Here is a 26,296-nt window from a genome sequence, read left to right on the forward strand (position 1 = left end):
ATTTAAAATATTAAATAAATATAAAAAAATTTAGTTAAAATAATCAAAATTTATGTATTTTTAAATTAAGAAAATAAATTGAATCAAAATTTTGAAAGTAAAATAATTCTAATTTTCATTTGAAATTAAGAGATAAAAACATAATAATCCAAAAAATTATATTTAATAAGAAACTGAAAATCATTATATAAAAAAACACTATTTAGTAATATTATTTATTAATCTTTTACTTCGGAAAGTTTGTAAATTAATAAATAAAAAATTATTTATTTATTTATTTAATAAAATAATTAATTTAATGAAATATTTTTTCCAAAAAATAACGATTACGTAAATTATTTTAATATATGTATGTATATTAGTGCAATAAAAATGTTGAAGGTATGAGTTTTTATGATTACAGACCATTTATAAAATATAAATTATTTTATGAAATAAAAATAAAAATGTAAACCTAACTAATATTTTCAAGAAGGATAAACTTAAATAATTTTATTTAGATTTATATTGAGAGGTAGGTGGTATTCATCCGTAGGGGTTGAGCCAAACAAAAAACACTAGTCAATGAAGAGTTAGCAGCAATGTAAGGTCATCAGTGGTCCCACAGATTACACGTGTCCAAATTCTGCGATTATTTTAATTTATCGACATTCAAATATTCAAGTGATGATAATAACGAAGACTCTTTCAGTCTCTTGCATAAAGTCCAGCTAATTCAACACCCCAAAATTTCAAAGAATTAGTTAAAAACCCCAGGAAAACGGAAAATGACAGAATCTCCACCAACCCTGCTATGCACTCGTTCCTCTCTCTCTCTGTTTTCGTTGTAAAGAGAGTGTGGTAGTTTTTCTTCTCTCTCTCGTCATCTTCCCTTCCCTTTGCCTTCAGCCTCTCCTTTCCTTTCGACCTCTTTCCTTTCTTCGTCATCTAATTTCGATTCCGATTCCGATTCCGATTCGGTACTCTTCTTCTCCCTTTCTTTGTTGTTCCTCTGCGATAACGAATTTTCTCATTCGATACTTTCCTCCGTTTTCTCCGCGTGCAAACGGAGGGAAACACAGTTCTGATATCGATTGGAAAATGCTGGGAACTGCACTGCAATTTGGCGGGGTTCGCGGCGAGGATCGCTTTTACATTCCGGTGAAGGCGAGGAAGAACCAGAATCAGCGCAAACAAGGCCAGAGAGCCAAGAATGGCGAACTTGAAAACGCCGATTTAACTTCGAAGAGCAAACTTGATGTGTCTGAGAATCGAAATAGCAATAGCAATCTCAACCAATCATTGAATCCAACTCTTTCTCCGTCTGTAGAGTCTGTTAGTAATATCGATAGGTTCTTGGACTCCACGATGCCGTTAGTTCCGGCTCAGTATTTCTCCAAGGTTGATCTTAATTTCTCAATTCACTTTTCTTATTTATTTTTTTTGAGATGTTGCGACAGTTGTTGCGAATGTTTTATGCTTAGTTATTCTCGGAATTCTTGTTATGTTTTGATGTGGTTTATTTGAAACTCAAATTTGATTGTATTGTGGATGTAGACAACGATGAGAGGTTGGAAATTTTGCGATGTGGAGTATCAGTCTTACTTTTCCCTGAATGATCTCTGGGAATCTTTTAAGGAGTGGAGTGCGTATGGAGCTGGAGTGCCTTTGGTCCTCGATCAAAGTGAATCTGTTGTTCAGTATTATGTTCCGTATTTGTCTGCTATTCAACTCTATGGTCAATCTGCTGAGAAGCCAAGTGCAAAGCCTAGGTATTATTACCATTTCACGTGCTGATAAGAATTGCTAACTTTAAGACAAGACTCACCACGGGAAACACAATAGAGTTATGGATGGATGCTGCTTTTTTGCTTATCTCTCTGAGACTTGTTTGTTTATATTTATGCGTGTGTGCGTCTGTGTTTGTGCAATCAATTGATACAAGGTGTTAAGCTTTTATGTCACACAACCTCCTTTTTTCCCTTCTTATGCTCAGATTTCGTATCTTCTGGTTCTGCATTAGCTCATGTAGCATCGGTGGACCAAAATCATTTTTACGCCTAAACACCGCATAATTGGACCTGGTTGTGCTCTTTCTGAGCAACACATAGAATGAAAGTTGAAAGAGCACACTATCTAGCTTAAAACAATTTTAACGAGTGTTGAAAGTAAATATTACATTAAGCAATAAGCATTGCATATAGAATAATTGGAAACCATTTCTTAGTTCTCATTATGAACCATATAAGAAGTAGGGAAACATGTGTATGCTTTTTAGGTTCCGGTTGAAAGGCAGCAGTATAAATTGAGAAGTAAATGCATTAGCAATACAAGTATAGTTTTTAGGCTTTGTAAAATGCTTCTCATTGAGAGTGAAACTGCAGGGGTTCTTAATGTAGAATTGAGAAAGATGATGTCATTTTCTGTTTGTAATAGTAAATTAGTTGGTTTTTACTCTGTTTTCAATCAAAATTTGTTTTTGTAACTATTCCTTTTTATAGAAGTAGTTGTTTGGTATCTGTAAAGAAAATGTTCAAATCTATTATTTGATTCTGTGAAGTGTGATCCTTGATGCAATGATGATAACGTTTCTCCTTGTTACTTGTTGCGTGAAATTGTGGGCTCATATCATGGAAATAATTTTTCTCTTTGGTGGGTGTCTTGTGCATTGCATTGCCTTTAAAAATAAACTATAATAATTTTACTTTGTTGTTTCATAACACTTTACTATAATTTTCCCTTCTCTTCCAATGATTTTTGAAATAAATTCAATCACCAATTCTGATCCTGCCTCTTTCCCCTCCTTGTAAAGAGTAATGAATAACATTTTATTCATTATTCTTGATTTGCCTTGAGGGTTTAATTTATAGATCATATTATTGAAGGCATAAAATGATATAATTATCGGATTTTACTCACAGAAAAACATAAATTCTACTTTAAACCACTTTTGAGGGGAAGCATTTGAAATGGTGCTTTAAAGCGCCGATCTTGTTAAAGTTATACTTCGTGAACAGCTGTCACGCTTTTACTTTTAGACTGTTTTGTTATAATGTGGACAAAATTGCTGAGGGTACTGGGCTTTATGTGCACAGCAAAATTTTAATTATCATAGGTCCTGTGCATTTTTATTCACAAATTTTCAAGTTATTTATTACTCATGAGGACATCTTTTGCTAATATTATATGTTCTTGTTGTGTTCACTTCCCTTCTTTTGAGTGAATTATTTGATGTCCAAGCTGTTAATGAAATGCAGATTTTTGCTGTAATAGAGTCATATTTGTATGTGGCATTTTTTATGGGTTATAACATTAGAAAGTTACTTTTCAATTAGATTTGATAGCTTTAAGTGTGAAATTATTCAGTACTCTAATAATTTATTGACGGGTTAATGTGTCAAGTGGTTTGACAGTCACAAAACATTGTTTCTGTTATTAATATGCTGTGTTTTTGCAGCATCTCTTGTTTTGTTTTGTATTTTAATTATTTAGAGATGATAGGTTACAATATCAGGCAGTCTGCTGGATGAGTGAATAAAATGTTTGTGGGGGTGAGATAATTGGTGTTAGAGATCCCACATGGACTAAATATATGACTAAATTATAGTATATAAGTGGATGAAAACTTCATCTTGTCTAATCGGTTTTGTAAGGTTGAGTTAGGTTTAAATTCTATTTTCTTATTATGGTAGTAGAGTCATTCCAAATTTATTTTATTCAAAATTTATTTCATTCAAATTTGTTGGGTCTATCGCCTCACCAATGTTCCCCACTAGTTTCACGCTCTAGATGTTCAATCCTCAGTGTGAAGGGGTGTGTTGGAGATCCCATATTGACTAATAATATAACCAAATTATAATATATAAGTGGGTGCAAATCTCACTTTACCAAGCAAGTTTTATAGGATTGAGTTAAATTGAAATTTTACTTTTATCATAGTCAAGTTTGTTGGACTTATTATGTCATCCGCTAATGAATTATTCCCTAGTCCCACACTTGAGATGTCAAGTCCTCGATGTTCAGGGATGTGTTGGAGATCCTACATAACTAAAGATATAACCAAATTATAGTATATAAGTAGGTGCAAACCTCAACTTATCAAACCATTTTTGTAACGTTGAGTTAGACTTATATTTTACTGTCTTAATACGACTATTTGTCAGTTGGAAGAGTGAATAAAATTTTCTGAGGCCTGAGATAATTGGAAACATGGTATTTAAGACTATGGAGTATGGAGAGTTCTGTTATTTTTTATATGGTGTTTATTTGATAGATATTTAATATGATTACTTGTATTGCCTCAAAGATCTCTTTAAATTGAGCTTGGTAGAAGTGAAACCTTGATAAATGGAACAAATATACTGCAGATGAGTGATATATCTAGATGTCAGATGTTTCTTTGTATTATAACTAGTCAAATTTCACTTTCTTGTCTTCATTCCCTCATTTTTCGTCCTTACTCAACACAATGTTATCAGAACTTGACCGGTCATTGACTTGGTCAAAATACTAGGTCATTGGGCGATCCAGTAAGTCATTAATTGTAATTTCTGAAAGTATTCAACATTATCCAAATATTGTTTATAAAAGTTAAACCGTGTACAACAAATATTTCGTTGGTTTGGAGGTCAATGTCTGTCCTTCATCCAAAAGAGCAAGCTTTGAGTCCTTTTGACACCAATTTTTGAATTCTTCTCCTTCTTCAGTGCTCTTCCAAAATGGATCTCCTAACACTGGTTTACAAGTTTGGTTGAAAAGCAGTCAGTTCACATAGGTTTAATTCCAGTCACATCTAATCTCCTAACTAGTTCCACCTAGTAACAACACAGGTTTTGGTCTAACCAGTTGGACGAGCTGATCCAAGCCAATTTGATAACAGCTCAACACACTTTAAATTTTAAACACTTCAAAAGAGAGAAAATTAAGAAGATAAAAGGAAATTAATTTCATAAGATATAAAACTAGTTTATGGATAAGCTAATTTGTAGAAACTCTCTTATAGCTTCTCTAAATTCTTATTAACTTGTGCATAAGCTATTTTTAGCTAATGGAGAAGCTCATTTTTTCTTTTCATTTTTCTCTTTTAGAAGGTTTATGGAGAAACTTGTCCAAATAAGTCCACCATCAATTGATTTTAACTTTTGATGGATTAATGAATCATTATGGATCTCAATGTATTTGATATGCATTAAACTTTTTTATTTATACTCTCTCTTTTTGGCTACTGCTTCTTTTATGTGGTTAATCTAATAAAAGATCTAATTGACTTTTGCTATTTTCATAATTTGTTATATAATTATAACTTACAAGTGCTATGGGAGTGTGCACTATTGTTATTTAGCTTGTAACTAATCAGATATGAATTTCTTAATTTCTTATGTTATTAGGTACACCAGTGAAGATAGTGATGGTGATTACTACAAAGATTCATGTAGTGATGAAAGTAGTGACAATGAATATGGAAAAAGGACTGAGTTTACAAAACAAAGCAGTCAATATCTAACAGGTGGTGTCTCACTGCAAATGAACAGATTATCTATAAACAACAAACGCAGTGCAGTGCAAGAAGGATTTTCTAGTGATGATAGTGAAACTGGGAATCCTCAAGATGTACTTTTTGAGTATTTGGAACAACATCCTCCGTATAGCCGGGAACCATTGGCTGATAAGGCAATTACTGATCCGTAGTTAATGTGTGGCTTATTTACCCATAATCCGGTCCATGGACCTTATACTTTTTAATATTTTGACAGATACAAGATCTTGCACGCTATTATCCTGCTCTCAAGTCATTGAGAAGCTGTGACTTATTACCAGACAGTTGGATGTCTGTGGCATGGTAATCTAATGTGTCATCACATCTTTCCCATTTTATTTTTCACAACATTAACTTCATCTAATGTCGTAGTACTGTTTTTTTCATCCATTAACATATTTTAATGTTATGTTCTAGGTATCCTATATATCGAATACCCACTGGTCCAACTTTAAAAGATTTAGATGGGTGCTTTCTAACATACCATAAACTCCATACACCCTTGACAGGTAATCATGGATCTTTAAGCCTATATTTGACTGTAAATGCAATTCTTATTCTGCTTTATCCATGTGTTACAAAGCTCATAAAAGAGGAATGAAAGTTTTCCAAAAGCTAACAAGGAACTTGAACAGTTAAGTGCATGTCTGGATTGGTGCAAACGCATGCACTGTGTTAGGATATGGGGTGGCAGGGTATAATGGGTAATGGGTTTAGGATAGAAGTAAAGAGCGAGAAAGTTTGTTAGACTGTTAGGGGGAGAAAGAGAGTATAAATAAGCCTTTTGGTAATTCTGTGAGGGGAGTTTTTGAATATTATTTTGTAAATCTGGACATTGGCCAGAAGAGGGGGATTAGGCCTCCGATAGGGTTAAGAGGGGGATTAGGCCTCCATTAACGCTATCAGTGTACTTTGTTCTCAATTTCAATACAGAAACCCATTCCTTTTACAGTGTTAATTTTTGTTTGTGTGTGTGATTTGGTTGTCTTAGTTAGGTCTCCAACTCAGGAACCTAACACACTGTCACATTTTTATGTCCAAATGTACATGTGATGCAAAGCTAGTATTATATGCACTGAAATGATGAGCATCCATTTTTGCTGAACAACCAAACACCTTAAATATCCATGAATAGAAGTACAGATCCTCCTACAAGTGTTTCCTCTTTCTTTACAAACTTTCTGATTGTGTGAATGAATCTTTCTCTCCTTACTTCCCCTGTAATTGCCTAACAGGTAAACTAACCACTCTTCCCTCTTCAACAATCCCTAACTACTTTTCCTCTTCTTTTTTGTCCTTACTGAATGTGTATTTTTGAAATGAAATAGACACTCGAAATTTAAGATGGGTGACATATTTTTTTACTTTGACAAACAAAATATGGGCTGGGGTGGTAGAGAAAGAGATTGTTTATTAATCATAATTCTTATTATTAACAAGTTAGGTGGCTGTTCTCCCATTTTTGGTCAAATTGTGTCAAAACCAATTTAAAAATACCTAGGTTGTTTTAGGGTTTTTTAATACCATGTCATTGGTGTGGAGAATCCACCAGTGTTTGTTTGTAGCTAATCTCCTATTGGAAACCTAGTTGATCACCTTCAGCAAGGTCTACTGTGAAAAACACTTCTTTTTTCATCCATAATTCTCTAATTGGAGACCTTGTTTGAGGGGACTACGTCCGGTACCACTCAGTAATGACTTGTTTTCATAGGCTTCGATGCTTTGCATATTGAATTTTCTTCTTAGTATTCAAGTATGGCTGATGTTTTAGCTAAAATGTGATATGCCCATGGTATTGGTTACTTATGCTAGTTCTTTCTTGTTTTGCTATTTCAAGCTAGCTATCGTGTACTTATTTATGTAGAGTACCATAGTACATGTGCCTTTCTTTGAATAGTATCTTTTGGAAATTCTCGATACACATTTATATGGAAATTGACTGCATCTATTTGTCAACTGTGCAACTAAACAGAATGAGTACAAATCTGCAACTGACTGCAACTAAATATTTTGTTTGCCTTCTAATGACGGATGATTTGATAGACAAGGAATGACACTAAGGGATTTCTTTTTGCAATTTGAATTTGACTACGTCCACCACTACCATACCTTTTTCATGGAGTCAGCTATACGGATCAACTGATATCGTAATACTTTACTGTATATCATTTCTTTAAATAACCTATTAACTCTACATTATTTTTGGTGGTTTCACCCTTAGTTTTTTTTTTTAAAAAACCCTCTTTCTACCTCTAGCAATAGGCTACCTTCCATCTGTTTTATACTTCTTATTGGGTCTCCTACAAATCTTCTCCAGGCATCCCAAAACTCATAAGGGGAACTACTGGGTTTTTCCGTACAATAGTTATTATTGCATCCATTCCCATTGTTACTTTTTCCAGTAAGTCTACTCACCCGAGGCAACATTCTCATCTCTGTCATGTGGAATTTATTCTCTTATCGATGTTTTTAGTGCCCAACACTCAATTCCATACTACATCACAGGACCTATAGCTGCATGGAATGATTTTCACTTAAGCTTGAGGGATACCTCTTAGTCATACATAACACGAGAGATGCTTTATTTCATCCAGCCTGCTTCAATCATCACCATCTATCTATTTGTCATTTTTTTAATGATGAGCGCAAGATACATGTGCAATTTGTGATAATGGCCTCCAATTTTTTCTAAACTTACATTCCATTCTCCGTACAAAGTTTTTCTGGACTTTTATAGATCCAAATTTAAATAATTGGTTTGGATTTTACATCCAAAATCTTCCTTTCTAAACAAAACTAGTTTAAATGTTTATAAATCAGTTTGATACCAACTTTGAAACTCGTATTCTTTTCAGTATCAGTGTTATAACCAAAATCATTTAAAATTATTATATATTTTCCAAGAATATTTTTTTTGAATGAAAATGTTGGAATTTTACATATTTCATAAATTGTGTAATTAATTAATAATCTAAAAACCAAACCAGTGTTTTAATATTTGGTACATGTTCCCTATATAGCTAGGTACAATATTTGATACACTCGAGTGGTGAGTCTTCAGTGTGAGTGCGCATCATTTCCTAATGAGGACAAATGGTATATTACTGTGTTGAAACGTGATATCAGTTACTGTGTTTTGGTAAATTTATAGAAGCATGTTTCCTAAGCATAAAAATGTTTTTAGTTAGGTTGGCTCAACAGCTTTCGTGTAAGTTTTTCTTATAGAAAGAAAATGGAATACACTTATTAAGTGTTGGAAAAAGAAAACATATAATGAAAATATAAAATATAAAATAATTTTATTTTTTTTAATCTTGCACTAAATCGAAGAATTTGTACATACATAGTTACTTTTATTGGTATCTATGTTTTTATCTTCATATTGCTAATAATTATAAAATTGAACTAGGTAAATACACCTGGAGGATATGTTCTCAAATCATGTTTGATATATGTTTTATTAATATTATTTAAACAAGTGCTGCTTATTCATCTATACAAGTGAGTTTCATGTGAAAACGTTTCGCACTAAATATCATTACTTTTTCATCATATCATTACCTATTATTAGGTTGAATCAAATTTGATGTCCAATGAACATATTTGTTATTCTTAATTTTAAATTATTTTGGATTTACTCTCAATTTTTTTTTTAAATACTGGTTTTGAAATTGGTATCAAATCAAACCGATTTAAAACTATCCAAACTATTTTTTTTTTTTGTAAAATATGGATTTGGATCTATAAAAATCTAAACTAGTTTTTTTAACAAAATATAAATTTGGATTTAATTCTAAATCATGTTTTTTGGATCTGTAATGTATTGGATTAGTCCAGTAATAGAACAGGTCTAATTTTATGGATTTTTTTCTCATCCATAATACCAATTAGGACTATATTATCTACAAAAGAAACTGTTAGTTCTTAGAAATACTCAGTAAGCAAATCCAAGATTCAGCAAGTCAAAACAAGTTGAGCTGATGCAAATATATTGTTAAAGGAAATTTGCTTTGACCCCACCCTGTGTTCTCACTTCTCACTTATTTTTTACCCCCTTGTACATATCTCTGATTACTTAAATATAGACAATATGAACTCTTTATTCTCGAAGGCCTTCCAAAATCTCTCCTCTATTCTATTGTATGGTTTTTCCAAATTAATAAATAACCACATAAAAGTTATTTTTATTCCTCAAATATTTTACCATCAATCGTTGTGGCGACTATTATGCTTCCATAGTCCCTCCCCAGCATAAAGCTAACAGAATTTTAGTATCGTTTGTTGTCTTAATCTCTTAATGTATGGTCATTTACCCTCAATTTGAAATTGCATATATGGAAAAACAGAAGTTACTGCTTAATCTTATTGTGCAATAATACTTAACTTGCTGTTTGATGTTATATCAACTTATTGCAAAAACAGGGCTTTGTCCCAGAAACATGAAATAGTTGCTGCTTGATCACTTTGATGAAATACTGACTATTGTAAAAAATTTCTTTTTATTACACTTTGCAGGAAGTGATTGTACTCATGCTCCAACACTTGTTTATCCCAGTGAGACAGATGCTGCACCAAAGATTTCTATACCTACTTTTGCAATGGCTTCCTATAAGTTAAAGGGGTCTGTTTGGATGAAAAAAGGAGTTGGTGAGACTCAACAAGTGAGTTCCTTCTTGCAGGCTGCGGATAAATGGTTAAGGCTTGTTCAGGTTAACCACCCGGATTTTCAGTTCTTTAAATCACATGGCACCTATCATAGATGAACTGAATAAGAAGACTTGGCATTCCTGCTTTTGGCTAAAATTGAGCCTTAATTTCTGTTCATTGCTTAAAGCAAACTTGATAAAAAACTATCCATCTGTAGAGGTTTTGATGGCGTGATGACTGCCTAATTGTGGATTCTTGTGATATGCCTAAGCAGTACAAAAGATGAAGCCGATATCAAGCAATGAGCTTAGAGGTTGCTTAAGTGAAAAAGAAAAAGAAAAGATGTTTTATACGAAGGAAAAACTATCAGATAAGTGGAAGGTTCTAATGAAATGAGTGAGAAACTAGAATATGGCGAACTAGTTAACAGGAAGGATGTGTGGGATAAAGCCAAACTGTACAAGCCTTTCGGTTCAATAGTGGTAGAGATCCCCTTAATTTCTAGAGATAAATATTTACAGATGGTGTGATATGGAAGAAAATGGGTGAAATGCTAAGATTTTGCTGTGTTACGTGGCCCAATTTTGGCACTATATCTGATGATCATGATATTGCTCTGGTGATGGAAGAGATGGTACTGTAAGTGTGCACTACTGTTTTAAAGTAAGTTTTAGACTTACGGTGTTTAATTGTTTGACTTACCACAGCTACTGGGGTAAGCTTGTTGTAGACTTAAAGATGTTCATAATTAGCTCGATATTGGTGGAATGATCTGTAGAGAACGCATGATATTAATCATGTAGGTATCAGTTTTCACACTGGTGAATCTGAACTAGTTGTTGTATTGTGAAACAGTATGAAAAATATTTTTCAGATTCCTTGCTTTAAAAGTGCGGAGTATTTGGTATAATAAATTATCAATTGGCCACAGAGTTACATAGCATTCCTCTTGCCATACCGAATTTGCTTCTATGGTGTAGAATTGTGCAAGGTGCATTAGAGTACAGCATCAGGGAAGCAGAAGTCGGTGAGGTGCATGCTATGTTACTAGTTGCAACCAAAAAGTATAATGTTTTAGATTGGAATTCTCTAACCATGGTTTTGAAGTATACAAATGCAAATAACTTTTTCTCAAATTGTAGAATGGGACTTTAAAACTAGAAACCGAACGTGTTATAGACTACTTACTACATACTCGCACATTATACATTCCGGGATCCGAACTCATCGATAATTTTTTTACTGTTAAATATGTTTTTTATATAATTTAATTTATCTTTTTTATCTTTATAATTTTAGATAAATGAAATAATGGTTCTTATTGATATACAGTGTTAATGTTTTGTCTACATGGCTAATGATATTCCACTTTAGACTTGCACATGTACATATAAGGTATACACATATTTTCTTTGCTGCATGTAAGAAAATCCCCTTGAGCCTTGTGTACTTTACGAGTAAATATGTAAGGTAGTGGAAAATCGTTAGACACAAAGCAAAATGTTAATGTTGGTTGTCAAGAATTTAACCTGATAGGACATAAATTTGGAATGATAAACAACGAATGAGTGAAATAATTCGATTGAATCTAAGTCTACTTTTAGAACCTTGCACATTTTATCTCCCACCTATTTTCTTGATTTTGGAGATAGAATAACTTGATTAGGTGAAACAAAAAAACAGTATAAAAATCACAGTTTAAATTATTGAAACCAACAGCGCAAAATTTAAGTCTAATTTCTAAAATTTGCTGTATTTCCATGCCCATATCATATTATCATAATGTGCGATTCCTAGCTCTTATCTGGTGCAAGACCTTTCGAGAATAAGGTGAGGAATCGATTACATAGTTGTCGTGGATAGGTACTAGCTACTCATTCCGCACAAGAAATCTTCATGAATAGTTGTTATTGTAATATTTAACGCTAAGTTGTAACAGTTGCACATCTTATTTTTCATGCACAAGCCCATCAGTGGTCATTCTTCATTTCTTACTCAATTTTATAACCTTCTAACCAACTTGTCCATTTATGCTTTTCCAGATTCTTGTGTTGGCATAAGCATCTCTATCGTCTGCGCATAATTTAATCAAGATGTCAATAATGAAGGTAGCATATACAGAAAGGCATTACATGCACATAGGTACTATTAAGACTCCACCCTCCACGTTCAAAAGAACAAATTTGATTCATCCTATTGTCCAAAATAAAAACATTTGAATAAACAACATTTTCTTCATTCTGGCAAGAAGAATTGAGATTAAAGGTGAACTTTTTGCTTTGAAATTCTGAAAGCTAGTGCAGCCACAAGTAGGTTTTATGTCTCTAGCATGCCTTGTCATGCAAGAACACTTTTGTGTTGTCAGGTGGACTAGCAGATTCCCACTCCACAAATTCAATTGAATTTGAAGAATATGACTAACAAAGATCAAACTCTAGACCATTAAGGCATAGACCCTTAAAGTATTTTGTTATTAGGTGAAGGGTTGAAAGATTGGCTTCTTATCTTCGGTAAGTATTTTGCTTTCCAACAGAACATAAGACTTGAACAGTTTGCTTTAAGATGTAAATCATTCTTATCCTATGAATCTTATACCAGAGTCATATTGTGCCAGAAAATCACAACTTACTATGCAATGTTGTCCCAGTGAAGGAATCCACCATGTCCCCTAGCGTTTGAGAACTTGTAAGTGGCACCTGAAACTGTTCAAGAGAAATACTACAAACATATCATACTGCAAACATATCATTCAAACCAATATGTACAAGAAAACTTCAAATTTATTTGAAAATTAGGCAGACTGCACCTTCATAACCTTCAAGAACTGGATCATCTGATAGCAGAAGTGGTGTATCTAAGTCAATGAACCTACAAAAGAGTTTTGAATATTTAAATGAATCAATAAAATAGTGTAGGTGGACAAAACCGAATGAAAAATAATATGAACCTAAGTTCGGATAAACTTCTCCAAAACACTTTGTAAGAGAAGAGAAATGAATTAAGATTCTCTCACAAGTGAAATTCTCTAAAAGCTGATGTATACAAAATTTATATAGAAGTTTAAGAATTAAAAACTGGCTTATACATACTTAAAGCATCCAAGGCCAGCAGCAAGTTGGCCAGCAAAACCCATAGCAAGTCTAGTCTCAACCATACCACCAATCATCAAATCTAATCCTGCTGCTTTTGCCTTTTCAATAATTTCAAGGGCACCCATAACCCCAACTTTGGCAAGCTTAATGTTAATCACATCTAAAACATTCCCTTCCACAATTTTGTAAATATCAACTATACTTCTGCAACTCTCATCAGCTGCAACAGATACACCATATCTCTCTCTTGCTATACTACTCACATACCGAAGACCATCCCAATCATCTCTGTGAACTGGTTGCTCAAATAGAATAGGAGTCAACCCCATATCTGCAATACAAAAAATAAATCTAAGTTCAATGCCAAATTGCCTAAAATATTCATACAAAGTTTCATCAGTATTAGTGGATGTGTGCTAGCATGTTCTCAAAAGATATTTGGATGGAGAAAAACTTTAACTATGTATTAGTTTTTAACCGTGTAATTTCTCAAGAACTTCCACTGCTTCCTCAGAATTATACCCTTCATTAGCATCAAGAATAAACTGACACTCGGGGTGGGCAACACGTATAGCTTGCAGCACTTCTATATCTGCATTGAGATTCTTTCCCACCTTCAGCTTTAAAGTCTTAAACCCTTCTTTATAGTACTTAGAAGCCAATTCAGCTGCTTCAGCTGGAGAAACAATTGGGATCTGCAAATATAAGCTGGATTAGATTTCCTTCTATCAGATAGTTCTTTTCTCAGATTTTTTAATACCTATTTTTATGATAAGCATTTTGTTTGAGATTGAAAAAGAACTTAACTGTTATGTCGGTGGTTATGGTATTAGAAGCCCCACCAAAAAGCCTCCACAATGGCACACGAATACTATTTGCAGCAGCATCAATTATTGCCATCTCCACCCCAGCCCTAACCTTCAATCACAGTGGGGAACCCCATGAGAATGCAAAATGTTTTACTAACACATTGATTAAGAAAGTGAGCTTTGATTTTCCATGAAAACGTAACTACTAATCTCTTAAAATAAATTAAAATTAAAGATGGGGAAAAGATGTTAAGTCCTATATCTGTCATGTAAGGAAAGATCTTAATGGCAGATCTGATGATGTACAAGAATCCATGCATGCATGTAATGCAAGTCTACGTACACAACACCTCACTTATTTATGACTGCCGTTACTCATCCTTGGAAATGAACCCAAATCAACATGTGACACATTTTAATACTCATTCTTGAAAGTCTCATGTATGCATATACTGGTTGACTGTAATTACACCGAGACTCACACTCTGCTAAATCAAGCATGCCGAACAAGATTCTCAGTAATAGAAAGATCTAACATCTGGACTCTACTCTTTTTCCACTTTCCTCTCTTCACAGCAAGATTATCTTCCTTTCATGGTAAATATAAAAAGAAAATGCATTATTCTGATGAGAGTACGATCGATTCAAAGAGGGGACTAAGAAAAGACTTTTTCTTTCTCTTGAATACTCTACAAAAGAAATAAGCAAAGAAGGATGCAGCAAAATAGTTTCTTAAAATCAAGGAAAGAAAAGAAATAGACCAGTGGTCCAAAATAAAAGTCATACAAGGGAAAGTTCAGGCAAGTAAAGATTACAAAATACAATCCCAATACGAATATTCAAATTTTCTCAAAATATGCTACTCTTCTTTCATGTCCTCAGTGATCAAGTAGAAAACTGAAACTGTTACTCAAAATTCAAGGAATTTTCCTAAAAAAGGTTCAAAGAGACCATTTCAAAAGCACAAAAAGTGATACAGTAAGTGATGAAACGAATAGAGAGGATTAGAATGATTAACAACAACAGCAGAAGCACTAGAGAAACTTGAATAGTGGTTATTCTGACTCACTGAAGCAAATTGATGCCCAGGAAGAATACCAGCAATCTCTCCCAGCATGGAACCCAAAGTTAGTGCAGGGCATCTCCTCAAGAAGGCACATGCCTCAGAAGCCTTGGCCATGGCGATGGTTTGGTCCTCTGCAGTAACAAAAGGCAAAATCGGTGCCTCGCCCCACCCCACAGCACCATTGCTCAACTCAACTCTTATGGCCACGTTCTCCACCTTGTCCAGTCTAGAGGTAGCAATGGTAAAAGGAGCAATTAAGGGCACATTCAGTTGCCTATTCTCTGCTCTATGCACATCAACAGTGAATGTTTCCAACAAATTTCTGAATCCAAAGGTGATGGGGGCTGCTGTAGGTGTAGCAGAAGCCATGATCTTGGCAGAAGGACCAGAATGTTTGGCAAAGCACTTGATGAGTGTGGAGGAATTGGAGTTCTTTGGGTTGTGGGACAGTGACTTCATCAAAGTTGAGTCCATTGGGTGTTGTATTATGCAACTTAGTGTTTGAGACATGTTGGATCTTACGATTGGCAGCATATGATTAGGTTGTGAAAAAACTCTCTTTTCGCAGCAACTTGTAATTCTATGATCCTCTGCTATCTTGGGAATTTCAATATTTAATTCTAACCAAGCTCATTTTTGCCTCCTCCTGTGTTCTTCTTGTTGTTTTCTTCCTTCCATCACTTCAACTTTATGCTCATTTTTTTAAAGTTGTCTTTTTAATAATTCGTGCTTTGAACTATTAAAATAGTACCACGTTAAGTTCTATCTAACTAAAATAATGGCGAAATAGAACTACTATAGAAATTCACTTCTGAGCGTGAATCCTTTAGGTTCGACCGTACTATTGAACTCTTTAGTCTGACTTTTTCAACAAATTCACATTTATTAAGAAAACTAATTAATTTTAGGTTTAAATTTTTTGTTAAATTTTTTTCTCTATAGTCTTCATCTTTATTAAAAAGAATTAATATGATTTCGTATATGTTAAATTAGCATTATTTAGAATTATTTAGAATGTGACAATGTGGCAATACAAATATGCTATAGTATAAATAAAATGTGTTATCTTGGATAATATCAACTACTTTGGTGTTACATAGTCACTTATACTGTTGTCATTCTTTAAAAATAATGTCAACATAATTTTAATAGCAAAAAACTACACTGTTCCAAACAAGCTTAGATTGAATAGATTTTGATAGAACAAAACTTATAAGGAAACAAACAAAAATATGTGTGTGCTTAATGAGTTTAAACGTGTGTTCAATGAGTTTAAACCAATACAATGCAACAAATAATAAGTTAATGCTTTAAAAAAAGAAATAAACATATGAAAAAGTAAGACTTAGGCGAACTCTATTCAAAGGTACTGGGTAGACAAATGGAAGGCTAGATTAGATGACCAAACCATCGACGACTTAAGTTCTACACAAACGCCAAATGACTTGGATTAAGTTGAACGTGTTAGATGACACAAGACAACAAGTTAAAATATAAGGATTAAACGACTCAAAGAGTGTAAGAGCAAAATACAGTGTCAGATGATTGCGTTAACTAGATGGGTCAACTTCCTAAAGTAGTAAAGCATTGGATTTCTACAAAGGGATAGATAAGTCAAAGCAAGGAAGCATACAAGAACAAAAAAGAAGCATTAGATGAGTCAGAAGCACTATAACTAGTCAACATAAATATTAGACGAGTCAGTGCAAAATACACAAAGGACACTAGACAAGTATTTATCATACGAGTCAAAGTCAATTCATGAAGCATAACACTGAAACACCTATTATACGAGTACTTTCATCAGACAACCTAATTAGGAAGAATGATTAGACGAGTCAAAGGTCAAGACACTTAACAAGTATCAAATTATTCAAACACATAAAGATTAGAAAGGTGCGAAAAAAATATACAATCACAAGGTGGTCATGATTAATTGCAAATTTATCAAACAAACCTAAATGTTGATATTGATGGTCAAGATGATCAGTCAATCAGGAAGATATCACACGAGCAAGGTTGTGCAATAAGGCTTAATGTAATACGAAGATATTTTGATTGAAGACATGAATGTGGAAACAAAGATTAAAAATATTAGTAAAGTTATATTTGAAGGATATCCACCATGTTGATCGTATATCAAATTATCCAAATAAGGAAGTATTTTAAATTCCTCTCGAATTGATTATTCTAAATATTGTCATATGAGTATCAACTAATCACAAGACACAAAAAAGGACTTTGCATCTTGAAGACTGCAAGAGAATTTAAGATGATTAAAGCCTCAACATTATAATGTTTGAAATTCAAATTGTTAAAAGGTTGAAAAGGAAAGAACTGATAATTCACCGGGAATAATACAATCTAATTGATTACCAAGAACTTCTAAAGTGAAGAATAGTTGAAGATATATGAAGATATTTTGCATCAACAATCAATAGATACAAGTGTAGTTATACATATCAAGACTTTAATGAAGAAGAAATACGACACAAAAGAAAAAAAAAGTACTGAAACATTATCAAATCTATTCTTGAAGAGAAAAAATATAAGATAAAGAGAGAATACTTTGTAACTATACATTGTCATATCCATCTTGTTATAAAGTAATATTGTATTGAGGGAAACAATTATAAATCCTCAACACTATGAGTGTTATTGTGACTCTCCTATGTGAGAGATTATTTTTATTGTAATTATGAGTTGTTGATCTTAGGGGGAGATTAAGATGTGATACCTAGAGAGGATAAACTCGTGCCTAGAGAGGATTGACTCATGATACCTAGAGAGGTTGACACTCGTTGTAACTTTGGGAAGTTGATACTCATTACTAGTCAAAGTTGTTGATTAATGAATTTCTTAAGCAGATGGCTTAAGAGGATGAATGTAGCCTTAGGTGGAGGTGAACAACTACAAATCCTTTTGTGCTTACTTCTCTTCCTTACTCTTTACGTTATTTGTCTTTGATGTAATATGTTTATGCGAAAAGATTTTCAAATGTCTACAAGCTCTATTCAATTTCCCCCTCCTTTCTAGATCCATTTTGCACCAATATAGATGACTTAAGAATAGATAAAAACAATTGTATGATGAAAATTATAATTTAAAAACAAATATTGATGCATTAGAAGTTATTTATGAAAATTATAAAAGACTATTGACGGTAAGGATTACAAGAAATATTTGATAAAAATTGAGTATGTTATGTGAACTCTGGTAAAATTTATTCTAGAGAGATAAAATCTAAATGCACTCTTAAACTCAAAAGTCTATTATAGGTAAAGTTGGATTGGTTTTACATATCAAAATAAACAAATTATTAAAAAAAATAAATTTTAGAAAACAATTTTCATCTTCATTTGGAACTTATTTCTATTGTTTGAAAGGGGAGCATGCATGATGCATCTAGGGGGATGTATTGAAGATGTGCCGTGAGATTGGAGGTGAATGGAGACTTGGAAGGCAGCTGAAACCAAGGGAACAGTGGCGGCAGCAACTGCAGATTCTGGAGGAATTTCTGGATCAGATTGGCTGGGATCTTTGGAGGTGTGGCAGCGGATTGTTGGTGTTTATGGTGAGTAGAGATGGAGGCTAGCTTGGAGAGGTGATTCACAACTCAGAAGGCTTCCTAGAGTGGAAGAAAGTTGCAATGGAGATCAAGCTAAGAAGTGACTCTTGGAGAAGGAATTTGCTATACATTTCAGCAGAAATTCTTTACTACAATCCAAAAGTGAGCTACAAGCTTTGCCTATGAGATTTTATAGATCAATCTCAAGGCTAAGCAAGCATATTACACGTTTCAGATCTGAAATGCTAATAACTACCCATGTGCTAAATGTGTGGCTTCTAGAAAGCTTTATGAAGCACGTGACAAATGAGTTTTACATGTGGAGGAAAAACAATTACTAATGTCGCCCCATAGAAGGATAAGCACACCCCTCCTTGTGTAGAAATGTCCACTTTACCCTTCTCCATGTTTTGGCAAATTTGTAACATCTTCTTGTTCTCCAATTTTCCATCCAAAAATAGCAAATAGTATTTGACCTTGGGGAGAATACTCATCTTGGAGCTTTTTGGCCATCCCTCTTGTGATGGGTCCTATGGTGCTAGGCCTTCTTGTATCAATGCATCAAAGACATGTTATATTAAAAATTAGCTTTAAACTTGACATAGCGGCCGCAGCGGAATGGTTAGCGTGGAATAACAAATCAAGAGGGTTTTTAATACGAACGTGTGCCTTTTAATTTCTATTCAATTAAACTTACCAAGCAAATAAAAATAAAAAATAAAGAGAGTAAGGTTAAGAGAAATTTGCACAGATAATTTTATCCTGATTCGGATCTTACCAATCCTGCATCCAGTCGCTTATCTCAAAACAAGATAAACAGTTCATTACTCACAAAACAATTATAAATTACAATCAAAAGAAACACTTTGTAAAAGTTTAGAAACCATCTCTCTTGTTACCCCCAAGAGATGAAAGTCACTTCCCCTGTAATCCACAAGGGATGAACATCTCCCCTGAATCTTCACAAAGGATGAACACCTCCTCTGAATGCTTCACGAAGGATGATAGGCTTTTAGCTCAGCAACATCAATAGCACTCAATCACACTCCCTGTAAAAGCTCTCGCTCTATGCCAACAGTCAAGTTCTCAAAGCTACAACACAAGGGTTCAACAAACCCTAGAACACTGATAATCGATTATTATAAATTGATAATTAATTATCTTGAGTATAAAATGAGGTTTTCTAGCTCAAAATAAATTTTAACGCAACCTAAGACAAACAATACATATAATCAAATATAAACCACATCTTATACATAAATCTACTAAATTATAAAAGCTTTAATATAAAAACAAGTCTTCATGAAGATCTTCCTACAATAAGAGCACTTGAGACTTGACTTTGAGACATCATCAAAATTTCTGCTCTTTAGCTTTATGCTAACAATCTCCCCCTTTTTTATGATGATTAAAAATATTTTAATTTAAAGCTTTTTGTAACCTGTAGTGATCTGTAACTCATACATAACTTAAAGAAGATGGATTAGTAGACAAAAGATAAATATAATTAAGCCTTTAAACATATTTCTCCCCCTTTTTGAACATTATTAAAAAGGCACTATGTATAATATACACAAATTTCTCCCCCTAAATATAAGAACTCCACTTGAATATAAGTCATAAACAAATAAATAACAATTATCATAATTTTTATTAAAGAGAAACAGGAGGCATAATTCAAAACATAGAAAATACAATTTAGGAATCATAATAAATAAATAAAAATCGGATAAAGAAATACTCCTCTTTATAGAGTAACTTAAACATAATTAAATTACATTTGATTCTTTAAGGAAGAAAGAGAAGTAGTTAAAAGAAATTACCAAAATTTTCTTTTCATGTTAAAAACTCCCCCTTAATTTGACAAACCATACTTTACCAAGTTTTGGTGCACACCCAAAAACTTCTTCATTAATTTTGAAATAACCTTCAAAGTAGAAAAAATAATATTTTGGTACCCAAAATACTTATTTGGATCCTTTAAAGTTAGAGACAAATTATTATATAACCGGAATCCATGCATATATTCCATTTGGAACACCATAATGTTTTATTCTACATTTATTTGATGTATGACCATTTTTCATGCAATAAAAACAAGTAACATAATTTTGGTTCCTATAATTTCTATTTTTATAATTATAATCATAATAATTTTGATTATATTTTGGAACATACTTGATTTTATTTTTATAATTATATTTAGGAACATTTTCAATTTTGTTACCATAATCATAATCATAATAATTATAATTATATTTAGGAGCATTTTTAACAACTGTTTTAACATTTGAATTATTTTTACTACTTTCAGCATAAGTTGTTTCTTGTAATTTATTCATATTTATGCAAGATATACATTCATCATTACTAACAAATTTTCCTTTTTCATAAAATAAAATTTTATTTTTCAAATTTTTATTCTCTTCAAGAATATTTTCAAAGTCTAATTTTAAATTTTTATTTTCTTCAGAAATATTTTCAAACTTCAAATTTAAATTTTTATTTTTTTCAGAAATATTTTCAAAATTCAAATTTAAATTTTTATTTTCTTCAAGAATATTTTCAAAATTGAATTTTAATTCTTTGAAGTTATTTTTCAGTTTCTTATGAGCTTTATCTAATTTTTCTAATTCTACTATTAAAGCAGCATAAGTTTCATGCACTTCATCTTCACTAATTTGACTATAATTATCAGAATCGCTAGATGTACTTACTTGGCTTCCAGCGTCATCGTCTGCCATCAAACAAATGTTTGCTTCTTCATCAAATTCGCTCTAATCATAAATTGTTTCATTGTCATCCTCCCATGCAATGTAGGCCTTCTTTTTGAAGTTTTTCTTTTCTTTCTTTTCTCACCCTTCTTTTGATTTGGCAGTAGCTTTTAAATGCCCCCTTTCTCTGCAACCATAGCATCTATAGTTTGAGGAAGATTCTTGGTTTTCTCTTTTTTCGTATTTGAATCTTCCTTTGTCTTTTGATTTCATGAACATGTTGAGTCTCTTTATAATAAGTTTCAAATTTTCTTCCTCATATGAGTCTTCATCTTCTATTTTGTTTTTGCTCCTTTCTACCTCAAATTTTAAGGCTAGAGTCCTTTTCTTCTTAGTTTTTTCTTCTTCATCATCTAGTCTTCCGATGTCAAGTTCATGCTCTCTCAATTTCCCAAATAATGTCGTCATAGTCATTGTGTTGAGATTTTGTGACTCAGAAATTGCAGTCACTTTTGGTTGCCACGACCTGTCTAAAGATTTCAATATTTTTATGTTAACTTCATCATTTTCGAAAGACTTACCTAATCTAATGAGATGATTAACGATGTTGGTGAAGCGTTTCTGAACATCAGATATTGTTTCTCCTTACTTCATTCCTGAACATTTCGTATTCTTAGATCAAGGTATTATTTCTCGCTTTCTTTACGTCATATGTACCTTCGTGGGTTACTCTCAGCACTTCCCACATTTCTTGAGCAGTCTTACAAACAGAGATCTTGTAAAACTCGTCAACGGTTAAAGCAGATGAAATAATATTCCGAGCTTTTACATTGTTTTGAAACCTTTTCTTTTCTTCAAGAGTCCATTGAACACGGGACTTTGGTTCCTGCATATTGTCAATAGGAACAGATGGACCAAATGCAATAACTTCCTAAATATCACAATCAATAGACTCAATAAATATTTGCATTCTAACCTTCCAGAATGCATAATGTTCACTAGTGAATAGGGGTGGTCTATTGATAGAAGCACCCTCTGGAAAAGTTTGATATGATCCTGCCATTTGAATAACTATCAAATCGAGCTCTGATGCCAATTGACAAAGCGGCTGCAGCGGAATGGTTAGCGTGGAATAACAAACCAAGAGGGTTTTTAATATGAACATGTGCCTTTTAATTTCTACTCAATTAAACTTACCAAGCAAATAAAAATAAAAAATAAAGAGAGTAAGGTTGAGAGAAATTTGCACAGATAATTTTATCCTGATTCGGATCTTACCAATTCTACATTCAGTCGCTTATCTCAAAACAAGATAAACAGTTCACTACTCACAAAATAATTACAAATTACAATCACAAAGAAACACTTTGTAAAAGTTTAGAAACCACCTCTTTTGTTACCCCCAAGAGATGAAAGTCACTTCCCCTGTAACCCACAAGGGATGAACACCTCCTCTGAATCTTCACAAAGGATGAACACCTCCTTCGAATGCTTCACGAAGGATGATAGGCTTTTAACTCAACAACAGCAACAACACTCAATCACACTCCCTGTGAAAGTTCTCGCTCTATGCCAACACGCCAAGTTCTCAAAGCCACAGCACAAGGGTTCAACAAACCCTAGAACACTTATCATCGCACACTGTAGATAAGATTTTCTGAAATACACTTATTTCATATTTTGTATTCCGTATATTAGAATGAGAGTCTCAATCTGATTTATAGAGATCTCACTCAAGGATACCTCCAAAAATTCGTTGTCAACTAATTAACGTGTGATAATCAATTATCTAATTATGGTAATTAATTATGCATTTAATGAATGCACAATGGTAAAAAAAACTTGGTTAAAAATTCTCATAATTGCTCATTATAATCAATTATGGCAAGTCATAACTGATTACCGATAATTGATTATTATAAATTGATAATCAATTATCTTGAGTATAAAATGAGGTTTTCTAATTTAAAATAAATTTTAATGCAACCTAAGACAAACAATAAATAGAATCAATTGTAAACCACATCCTATACATAAATCTACTAAATTATAAAAGCTTTAATATAAAAATAAGTCTTCATGAAGATCTTCCTGCAATAAGAGCACTTGAGACTTGACTTTGAGACATCATCAAAATTTCTTCTCTTTAGCTTTATGCTAACAAAACTCGGATGGTCCTCATATTTGTATGAGAATCTCAAGTGGGTCCTCATATTTGCAACTGTCTCAATTGGGTCATAATATTTGTAAAATTGAGCCAATTTTCCCCTATCCGTTAAGTTGTTACAGACGACGTCAAAGTCTGTTGATGTGGTGATACTGATTTGTGTGATCTTATTACATGGAAATAAATTTTAAATTATGAAGTCGAATTCGATAACCCTTGTTGCCACATCATCATCCTCTCCACAAAAACCCTAATTCCCTAACCCTTGTCGTCGTGCCGCAACTATGCCGCCACCATCACCGTCCATGTCGCGCTGTCGCAAGGCCGCCGCCTAACCCTAATTCGTCCTCCTCCATTAACCTTCATCAGAAACCCTCCTCTGCCGTCATTACCTCAGGCAATCACCGCCATCAATAACGCAAACCACCCAATTTTCTCCACCACATCAGACCATCACCGGAACGCCAACAACGCCTCCATGGTTGCTGCGATTCGCAAATCTCCACGAACGCATCCATAATCTCTACAAGCCAAATCTCAAGCCTCTTTCATGGCATTCTCCAAAATCCAAAAGTCGTAGAGGAGGGGAACATTTCCACCACAATCTCCTTCGCGTGAATCACCTGCAGCAACCACACAGCAAAAACCCTAATAGTGACTCCGTAATGTTCGCTCCAGCATTCATCTTCTTCACCAGAAACCTGAAAACACAGAAAACCAAATCAAAATCACGACAAAAATGGCCGCTGCAGTTCGCAAATATCTACGAGCCTCCTCCATGGCAATAACAAGAATCTCGAACTCACTGAGTAGGGGAACCCTTCCGCCACCATCACCTGACACAAACCTGCAGAAAATCAAAACAGAGAAACCCCCAAGAACCAACCAAATCGCAACGTTCCTTCTCACTTCACCGCTAGCATCCGTGCAAGCAGTGCCATCGCGAGATCGATTCCACCTTAAAATCAATCACCTTAAAATCAATCTCCTTCGCACCACCACTACATGCACAACTTTTTCCTCCCCTTTGCAGAATGAAAAACCCTAATTTGCCATGTCATAATTTTTTAATTTAAATAAAAATTTCACCTAATTAAACAATGCACATCAACATAAACACGTTATCACAGTTTAACGCCATCTGTGAGAACTTAACAGACAGGACAAAATTGGCTCAATTTTACAAATATTATGACCCAATTGAGACAGATACAAATATGAAAACTCACTTAAGGATCATCCGAGGGTTTAAACCTAATAATTATAGTGTTCCTAGTTAGAAGTATATCTAAATTCCCAAAAGAAAATTCCAAAGACCCAATGTAAATTGGATACTAAAATATTATTTTTAATCTATTTTGAACATATGTTTTGGAGTCAAGAAGTTCATGTGTTATTTTTATAGTTGTTGCTAGAAATATATGTGAATACAACTTGTTTAGTATCATTCAACTGTGACAAAATTTTTGAGGGAAATCATTGTTTGATATGTTGTGCAACATTAATTTGACATTTTGGACGATTCTTACACTCATTTTATGATATATGTATAATTTGACTTGTGTTTTTATGCATTATAATCAATTATCTATTTAAACTTCATGTAAGTATCTATACTTACTCTTATAATTGGTTTTTGGTGACATATTTTCTGTTACAATTGATATAACAAGTTCTTGATAATTTCTAATGTATTTACAATGCCCAAGTTCTCAAGGTTGGTAAGTTTATTCTAATAATGAAGAAAAGAAAAATTCATACTGCATATTAAAAAAACCTTGGAGTAATCAGGTTTTATCTAATTCATTCTACATTTTTAAACAAAATACATTCTCAAAATACTATCTTTTTCACATTTAGAGTGTCCATATTTACAATGCATTTGTAAAATAAAAATGGTTAAAAACACGATCAAGGTGAATTCAATGATAAAATATTTTTAAAATTTGAGAGAAAGAAAAACTTTTGTCTTAGAAAATGATGATACAAAAGTGTAAGCAGACTTCAAAAATACCATGAATTGAAGATGCACAAAAGAAAATCTTAAAAAAACCATATAAGAAAAATATCAAGAATTGAAGATGAACAAAAAAAACTTAAAAGAACCACATAAGAAATATTTATACGGGTTTGGATTCTTTCTGAATCTACATCCAATTAATCTAACAAATTTGAACTAGATTTTTCACTAATTTTTTGAAAATATTTAACTACAAAAAACATCTACGGTAGACCAAGAAAAAAAGAAGAGTATTTCTTGAAACACCCTTCAAGAAGATTTACAAGGTAAACAAAATACTCAATTATCTATTTACATGGTGATAAGATATCAAATTCAAATTACAAGACAAAAATAATATAACATGATATGTGACAAACTATATAACAAAAAAAATTTATAGCATAATCACTTTTCCTTATGAATCTTGCACACTTCTTTTTCAAATAAGATATAATGTATGACATTTTTGGAATATCTTTATAAGAAAATAACAAGACTTTCTTCCTCAAAAAATATGAAATCAATGCAATAGACAAGAGAGAGCTTCCTTTTCAATGAAGTTTCGAGGTTATTAATGATATATTCATTTATATTTATATATAAATGATGATCATGTTCTTCGTCAACTTAAAAAATATTTTAAATCAACACAATCAATTCTTTAAAATTAAGCATTTGTATAGATGCTTAGCATAATCGATTAATTCATCAAAGAA

The 26,296-nt window shown here is 32.9% G+C and overlaps 2 protein-coding genes across 3 annotated transcripts; one reads left to right on the plus strand and one right to left on the minus strand.

The window, feature by feature from the left end:
• Positions 1–706: 706 nt before the first annotated feature.
• Positions 707–11,052, plus strand: LOC108347892 (uncharacterized). The gene is made up of 7 exons (XM_017587348.2): positions 707–959; positions 1,062–1,380; positions 1,537–1,751; positions 5,367–5,649; positions 5,733–5,818; positions 5,933–6,024; positions 10,031–11,052. Exons 2-7 carry the CDS (start codon positions 1,081–1,083, stop codon positions 10,276–10,278), a joined length of 1,224 nt encoding a protein of 407 aa, XP_017442837.1. The 5' UTR covers positions 707–959; positions 1,062–1,080; the 3' UTR covers positions 10,279–11,052.
• Positions 11,053–11,888: 836 nt separating this feature from the next.
• On the minus strand, positions 11,889–17,635 carry LOC108347899 (L-Ala-D/L-amino acid epimerase). 2 transcript variants are annotated; one of them, XM_017587358.2, is made up of 7 exons: positions 15,133–17,635; positions 14,062–14,172; positions 13,733–13,949; positions 13,252–13,585; positions 12,969–13,030; positions 12,792–12,864; positions 11,889–12,235 (listed from the first exon to the last, which is right to left on the minus strand). In XM_017587358.2, coding segments are annotated over exons 1-7 (1,329 nt in total). In that variant the 5' UTR covers positions 15,664–17,635; the 3' UTR covers positions 11,889–12,234. The 2 variants fall into 2 exon arrangements, with proteins under 2 accessions (XP_017442847.1, XP_017442848.1); XM_017587359.2 differs by lacking the exon at positions 11,889–12,235 and having other exon boundaries at positions 12,791–12,864.
• Between the last annotated feature and the right edge of the window lie 8,661 nt (positions 17,636–26,296).

Source organism: Vigna angularis, chromosome 1, assembly GCF_016808095.1.
Source record: "Vigna angularis cultivar LongXiaoDou No.4 chromosome 1, ASM1680809v1, whole genome shotgun sequence".
In the NCBI taxonomy this organism is placed as follows: Eukaryota; Viridiplantae; Streptophyta; class Magnoliopsida; order Fabales; family Fabaceae; genus Vigna; species Vigna angularis.